The 8,132-nt window shown below is 48.0% G+C and overlaps 1 protein-coding gene across 1 annotated transcript; it reads left to right on the top strand.

Annotated features, from left to right (window-relative positions):
- Positions 1-3,569: 3,569 nt before the first annotated feature.
- LOC124658981 (transcription factor MYB4-like) lies at positions 3,570-4,876 on the top strand. Its single transcript, XM_047196959.1, has 4 exons — positions 3,570-3,702; positions 3,800-3,929; positions 4,124-4,260; positions 4,374-4,876. Exons 1-4 carry the CDS (start codon positions 3,570-3,572, stop codon positions 4,874-4,876), a joined length of 903 nt encoding a protein of 300 aa, XP_047052915.1.
- Positions 4,877-8,132: the final 3,256 nt, after the last annotated feature.

Genomic DNA, 8,132 nt, shown 5'->3' with positions numbered 1-8,132 from the left:
GTGATTTTATTTGAAACGCAAACTAAAACCACAACACTTATCATAGATCAGAGTGAGTAAGATGTTTCAATCACGATTGAGAACTTTTGGTGCAAGTGTAGTTGAAACTTTCGGCGCATGTGCAGTTGCAACTAAAACAATGATTCACACGCTACAAAAAGAATGCAAACAATAAAATTCTTATAGTACAAAATCATAGAGACGACATCACTTGACAAAGAAGTAGCTTAATTCTCAGTCGATCACTAGACCGTCGGATTGTGCCATGATTCGTGCTAGACATGAGTTGCAACTTAGATTTTTAAGTTGCGTGCATATGCGGTTGTAAATGAGATTGTACTACCTGCGCAATGGTCGCAACTGATAAAAATATTTCTGAACCTTGGATTTACTTCATGATTCACGTTTTTTCATGAGTTGCAACATAAGGTTGTGTATGATATTTAATGACATATGAAGAATTAAGCTTTATGTCCCTGGCCGTCCGAGTTGAAACATGTCTTAGATTTTTAAATTTTAGATGTGTCTTGTCATTCAAGAATTTTAACAAATCTAAGGCGTGTTGCACGGGACGGAGGGAGATATATATACTAAAATGTGCCGTTCGGCGCTTTCCCTAAACAAACGAAATCTTGCTTTTCCAATTTAGAGCACGGATGATTCCATGAAAGCGAGCATGTACGTAGAGGCCTATGTCTCTCTCATTACGTTCTTCACATCTGCTACATTACCCAACCGGCCGGACCGGCCGGACGGACGTGTACGCGGTACATGATTGTTCTCTCCTTTTTCATTTCTGGTGTAGTAGTTGTACGTGTACTTGCATGCCGTGACATGTCGCGCGGGGCCCGCCCCATTAATGGCACGTACAGGGAACGGACGTGCACATGTGCATGGCCCGCGTGTGGTGCACGCTTCGATCGGTCGATCAGGCCATCAGGGACAAGGGATCCCGGTCGATCGGGTGTGTCACGTACGTACGGGGCATGCATGCTATGTGTTGTCGCGTTACCTCCATTCGACCATCTGCATGGCCCATGCATTGCATTATTATGTTGCAGGTCATTCAACAACAACAAAAATGTGGCAGTTAGATCATTGCACTAGTCAAATAATTCGAAAGTCCGCACTGATGGAAAAAGATTAGGCAATATATTTATATTCATCAATAGTCTGTTTGATGTTTAATCCTATGTGAATTATTGATAGCATCGTGTGCTTACCAATTCTTGAGATCGGCGGCTTGGTCTTCTCGCTAATCTCTAATCTCGCGAGATCTGTTTCTCGGAGTGTTGCTAGCGTGTCGTTAGTCATGATGGCGCTAGGGGCTAGGGCAAGGTAGATGCTCTCGAGTAACGATGTTGGTCCGGAGGTGGTGAATTTTTCATTTGTAGTTATTCCTCGACTTCGTCGACGGGATGTGGCCGATCTTGGTCCAAGATAGCATGGGGACACTCCCCGATAGACGTGCCACAACGACATGTGCCTCGCTGCTTGTAGCAGGTTTGATCATCGACTCATAAAATCTCGTTGGCGATGGTGCTCTTTTGGATCCAGCAATGTGGCGGCTCCACGTCTCTTCCAACGCGTGTCTAGGCGACGTTGGAGTTTGGCGGTGGCCAATGGCATCGATGGGTGCAGGAAACCCTATGGATAGTTTTCTCTAAAGTTTTCAGGACACCTGATTCTGTTAGTTTGCATGTTTGTTTATTCATATAACTTGATTTTCTATTAATAAATACGTGAGTGGTTGCTCTAAAAAAGTTAAACTGCTCGAACCCTTTTAAGAGCATCTTCAAGGGAAGCCCTCATTTTTTCTGATTTTTTTCTCCGCAGAAAAGATTTGGGGGCCGTTCATACGCTTTTCCGCGAGGACAACAGATTTGGGTGGTACGAAAAGTTTAAACTTAATTTTGGCTCAGACCAACATTCGACATAATTTTACAGACTTGAAAAATGAAAACAAATTAGAATTAAACTAGAACAAACTAGACCAATGGTAGAACCCTACATCCCTTCGACGCTACTCCGTAATTCTAGTCAGAGTCGGGGTAGATGACCCCCGGCGGCGCTGCTCCTGATGGCACACCTCCCGTCAACGCTGCTCAGGGCGGCGGCCTCCTACCGAGACAAATTATCCCAATTGGTGGCCCGCACTCCTCTCGTTGGCGCATGTACAAATTATCCCCACCTACGGCGGTGCTAGCGTTCGGCCAAGGCGACATATGGGTAGTCGACTGACGCGGTGGGTAGAGCGGCGAGCGGTCGCGGGGTGTGCGCTAGGGTTTGGACGAGGTAGATAGAAATAGCGTGCGGTGAAGAAGGAAGAGCGGTGGGCGATGGAGAGGCTGCCAGGTGGGCCAGGGAGGATCATTTCGGGCAGATGGGGCGGGTTTGGCAAGCCCCCTTAGAGATGCTCTAACTAGCCTTGATCAATGTAGTACTACTATTCCATTTGACCGCATCGAGCTGCTGCAAATCTCAGCTGCAAGTTGAAACGTGTAGCTGCATTACCACACAATTGGCTCGAAGCAGGAAGCGAGCCACATGCAGCTCTTTTTTCAGATCACAGGCGCATCCTTAATTTGCCACAAAGCTTTGTTGGACGTTGGTAAATACGGAAAGGCCACCTACTCTGAATAAATTACAACCGCAATCTTTTGAGGGAAGCTACCTATAACCTATCCATCCACAGAAGAAGCCTCAAGAACGCTCCGAACTGCAGACCTGCGGCCTGCTGCTCCTTGTCTTCCTCTCTGGCGATCCGGGCTAAATGTTGATCTTTTGTCAAAGGTGAATGAATGCACGCGCTGCTTTCTGCATATGTGAAGCTCTACGGGCAGTCACTGCAGAGGGAGTAATTTTGTTTCCTGAAGGGCGCATATGGCTTCAGGGGCGATAATGGCCTGTAAGAACAGCATGCTAATTGAAGACAGAGATCAGGCTATTTGAGGGTCGAGCGGTACACAAATAGATGGCGGCCGAGAACGCGCAGATGGGCCATTACATACTATATCTTGATGAATTGATACTAGTCTAAATGGTAGCTGCCGCCATGGATGTAATCTGGAGAAAGCGAGCAATTATACTGACACGCGAAATTCACACGCGCACATTCATTCAGAGTCACAGGGTTATTGATCCCTAGTTCAGGAGTTCCCCAAACTAACCAGGCATAGGGGCAGAGCCCCATCGCACAAGTTTCTCTGATATAATGCAGGGTGAAAGTACCAAACTGCCCTTCTTCCTCCCAGCAGTCCAGTCACGCCTCATCGCCTTAGGTCCTCGCTCGAGCCACTCACTTTTGAGGTAACCTACGTAACATGCTGCTCATCACGAGTAGGTTAGACGGGGGTCCTAGCTAGCTACTCAACAGGATGTTTAGGTCCAGCTTTTCATCTCCGTGCCTTTTGATCTGCCTGCCCTTAGATGTGGCCACCGCATGCACTCGCTCGGCTTACCCCTCTCTCTCATCTTCTTTATAACCATGTACAACTACCAGGACAGCTCGAGCAGCCTGCAGTGTGAAGTTCAGTGAGTGAGAGAGGGTCCGGCTGCAGAGCAGAGATATGGGGCACCACTCCTGCTGCAACAAGCAGAAGGTCAGGAGGGGCCTGTGGTCGCCAGAGGAGGATGAGAAGCTCGTCAAGTACATCTCCACGCATGGCCATGGCTGCTGGAGTTCCGTCCCCAGACAAGCTGGTACGTCCTACAAATAGAACTGCGAATTCTGAGTTTCTGACATGTTAGTTTCATTTCAGCGTTCTTCAGCTTGGTACATTCTTGTGTGGGAGTGCAGGGTTGCAGAGGTGCGGCAAGAGCTGCAGGCTGCGGTGGATCAACTACCTGAGGCCGGACCTCAAGAGGGGGAGCTTCTCGCAGGAGGAGGAGGCGCTCATCGTTGAGCTCCACAGGGTTTTAGGGAACAGGTAAAAATCCTCGAACATGGAAATCAGATGTGCATGTGATCGTCATTCCCCTGTACTTGTACTGTGCGTGTGCGTGGCCTACACGCGAGTAATGCACAATCTCATTAGCTTGCTCGACGCAAGGAATGAAAGGGACGACACAAACAGCAATAGATCGAGCTAATACCAAATGTGCGTTGTGCTTTGCTGCGCAGGTGGGCCCAGATAGCCAAGCACCTCCCTGGCAGGACGGACAACGAGGTGAAGAACTTTTGGAACTCCACCATCAAGAAGAAGCTCATATCCCAGGCCGTGGGCAGCCTTCACGCCGGTAACATCCCTTCCCCTGCAGGTAACTGAATCATCCTGCGTTTCAACTTTCAAGTTGGCACTGAACTTGTAGTGGTGTGGTACCACTGTACTCTACTAGTACTAAGAAACTCGAGTTACGTCACTTTGGTACAGACTTGTACTACAGCATTCTTGACGGAGCGGCAGGACAAGGCATGGCAGCTCCACCCGGGTGCGCGTCGTTGAGCGCGCTGGATCACATTCACAATGCAGCTCAGGCAGGAGCCGTCGCGCAGTCCCCTCCATCTTCGGCGCACAACTCTACGTCATGGCTCAGCTTCGCCTCTCAGCCGATGTTCCTCCCCAGCCACGGCGCCGACCTCCAGTACGCCGTCGACGGGGAGTTCATCAGGCTGTGCCGCGCGGCGGAGAACCCTTACGGCCCCGAGAACGACGCCGGCCTCTTGGCTCAGGAAGTCGCCGGCGCCGCCGCCGGCGATCGGAGCTGCATCCCGACGTTTGTCGAGCCGAAGGGCGCCGTCGTCGATCCGGCCATGGGCCCGGTGGCGGACTTCATGGACGCCATCCTGGGTTCCTCGTCCACGTCGAACGCCAGCGCTTCGTCTGTCGACAGCTTCTCCGCGAACACCGGCATGCAGCTTCACTGGATTCCCTGAATTGAATGTTTACTGGTGTTTCGGTAGGTGTATGTATGGCTTGATCTAGAGCTCGCATCCTAGTAGAATCCCAATTCGTAAATGAAATAACTACCACATGGAGGACGTCTCCTTCCTAGGGTACGTACTTATACTGAAGTATTTGCATGAGTAACATGAGTTACGTGTAAATATATATTTAGGAATTAATGGTAAGTATATACTATATGATGGATACCAGTATGTATTTTCTTTGAAGAGCAGGATGTCAATGTCACACATGCAGGAAGTTGCTCAAAGCTTCTGATTAATCTAAAAAAAAGGTGTACATGAATTGAGTAGTTTTGTGTGCATGCATAGATGTCTACAGCCAGCGAGAAATGTTGATGCAAATCTACCTCGGATTTACAATACACTGTTATATGCATGCATGAGCTGTGAACATTACACTCGTGTTGTCAACTTGTCATCAGGTGTTATTAGAGAGAAAACTCCAAGATTACTTGCAGTAAATTGATCTAAGACTAGTCACAATGCATAGTATCATATAGAAGTATCATGCGTATGATACTACTACATGTTACTATCTCCACAATGCATGATATCATATACTAGTATCATAGTCTCCATATATTAATTGTTTTGTAGAATCTCAATGCAAATATGTGTACAAGATTTACTTGACATTATTTTTTCTAGTAGTATGTGCTATGATACGGTATCTACCTATGATACTAGTACACTCTCTCACATCTTTAATTGCAATGCCACATCAGCATTTTGCATGCATGGAATGCATGATACTACCTATGATACTCCCATTGTGGGTAGTCTAAGCTCAAAAATTGTGATGTCTGTCAGATGCAAGTAACCAATAAAGGCCCCGTTTGGAACACAGGAACTTAAAAACATAGGAATAGAAAAAATGCAGAAATTAAGATGCCATGTATTCTTGATTCCTACAAGGAACCAAAACCACATGAAAACTTCAAAAACGTTGTTTGTTGGATGTTACACAGGAAAAGCACATAAATCTTGGATACAAGAAGATGAAAACATGAGGTAAGACCTAATGTTAGTTTTCCTCCAAAATTCCGATGAAATTTCAAAGGAATCTTGGATTTCTATTCCTTTTTCCAAATGACGTCATAGGATTTTTTTTCCTATAGGAATCCTATCCTCCAATATTCCTATATTTTTCCTCTGTTCCGAACATGTTCTAAACAGTGTAAATGAGAGAACATGTCACAGCCTCATCACATGTGTACTTGGCTAGCTAGCTCTACTCGCATGGTAACAGCAACTGAGATTTTTTAGTTTAAACAGGGCGAACGTTTTTTTATAAAACATAAAAACAGGGCGAACGTTTTTCGGACACACTGAAAACTCCGGTACATTCTGTTGATCTCCTCTTTTTTTTTTCTGTTTCTTGAGCGCATCTTGATTTCCTCCTGTAAACGTGACCTGTTAGAGGAACAGGTCCGGATGGAGCCAAAGTCGATCGGGAAAAATCAATTAAGTTTGTGTCACAAATCGACCAGAACGGCAAGCGCAACGGTGGAGCTGCCAAGCACACAGGCGTAGGTAAGAGACAGGACTGCGCTACAGTTCTACGAGTGTCTCTGCTGCGGATCGAGTGGCCTACATGTTTTGGCGATCTTCAGAGAGCTGCTAGTCGATCACGGGGCCGTTGCACGAAAAGCACAAGGCATCATCACAAATTCATGCGCGGGCGCGCCAGAACTAAAATCGCGAGAGCTTTTTCTTTTGAGAATTTCTCTGCATTCATATCACGGAAAGATAAATGTTGTAGAAACACAAACACAAAGGACCAAGAACACCCAGAACACCCTAAGACAACCATAACCCATGAAGATCTCCGGAGCCCTGTATCATCATCCCATAATCTTGAGAGAATACCCCTGCAGCAGAAAGAACTGCAACCAAGCGCAAGCAGATCATCATCTTCGACCACGGTACAATTGCCACCATGCTGCTTCCTTCCTTCCTTGACACCAGCACCGAGAAGGCATGGACACCAATCCAACACGCCTGCAGCAGCCGTCGCCATCTTTGGCTTTGAGTACCGCGAAAAGTGTCCCTTCCGGAAGGACGGGAACTCGAGTCAACCGACCGGTCCAGCACCGCGGCCGGGCCATCCGCCCGGGCAAACCAGGAACTCCCTCCAGCATCAGCGCAGAGGAAGAAGAAGAACAACAGCAGCAAATCATACCGACAAGGAGGAAGAAGGGTCTTCCTCTCACCAACAGAGCGCTCGGCCATCTGGCCGATTTTGGCGTCGACGCTTCAAACCACCTCCTCCCCTCGCCACCAAGGTCGGCCGGAAGAAACTGCAAAACGTGAAAGCCGCAAACCACGAGAAGAACACAAACCCTAAAAAAGGAAGACAATGGTGCCATCTCCTTCCTATCCCTCGCCACCACGGCCGGCCGAGGAGAAGGCAACAGCATCAGCACTCCTCCGACTCCAGAACAGACTCCGCAAACTCCACGGTAGGGTCGAAATTCGACCGTGCCCAGGGAATCCACCCTCCCCGATCCGTAGATCTGAGAGGAAACCAGGCCAGAAGCTCGCCGGTGCCTCCACAAGTGGCCTTGATGGGATGGGGATCGAGCTCCAGCATCCTTACTCCGACGCGATGTCGCCTCCACCATCTCGACGCCGTCCCAGCACACAAAGCAAAGTCTAGGCCGGCGGCGGCGGGAGGAGGGGTGCAGTGGGGGCTAGGGTTGGGGGTCGTGCGGGAGGCTGCTATCGCGTAGATACATATTGTATGTCACCGCTCAAAATCGCGAGGGCTTTGATAAAAGAGGGCCGGGCATCCGAGATGCGCAAATTTCGCATTCCATTTGCGGCTGAACATGCGATCATATGGTGTGGGGCCGTATCTACGCAGCGCAACAACAATTTATCACGGTGTCACGTTCATGTCCTCGTGCACACGTAACTGTACAGCGGTGAAATGGTGATTGAGCCGATGATGATTTTTGCCTCCCGGTTTTAGTTCTTATTTTTAGGGCAACCCCTGGATTTCAGTGGGTTCTCTTATATGCCGCTTTAGGTATTGTTCGGTTAATCCCCAATCCAAGTAGATTGGAGTGGTGTGACCGTTTCAGACGGCCTTCATGCAAGGGGGGGAATATCCTTGATGGAGTAGTAACAACCCTGCATGAGATGGTGCATGAGCTTCGTAGAAAAAATTGAATGGTGTTATTCTAAAAATTATTTTGAAAAAGCGTATGATAAAGTCAAATAT

This window comes from Lolium rigidum, chromosome 6, assembly GCF_022539505.1.
Source record: "Lolium rigidum isolate FL_2022 chromosome 6, APGP_CSIRO_Lrig_0.1, whole genome shotgun sequence".
NCBI classification, from domain to species: Eukaryota; Viridiplantae; Streptophyta; class Magnoliopsida; order Poales; family Poaceae; genus Lolium; species Lolium rigidum.
The sequence above is the reverse complement of the archived record's forward strand: the minus strand, read 5'-3'. Positions and strand labels throughout refer to the sequence as shown.

Coding starts and splice junctions, on each gene's coding strand:
- LOC124658981 (XM_047196959.1), top strand. CDS start 3,570: ATGGGGCACCACTCCTGCTGCAACAAGCAGAAGGTCAGGAGGGGCCTG. Junction 3,703..3,799: donor TTCCGTCCCCAGACAAGCTG/GTACGTCCTACA, acceptor GTGGGAGTGCAG/GGTTGCAGAGGTGCGGCAAG. Junction 3,930..4,123: donor CACAGGGTTTTAGGGAACAG/GTAAAAATCCTC, acceptor TTTGCTGCGCAG/GTGGGCCCAGATAGCCAAGC.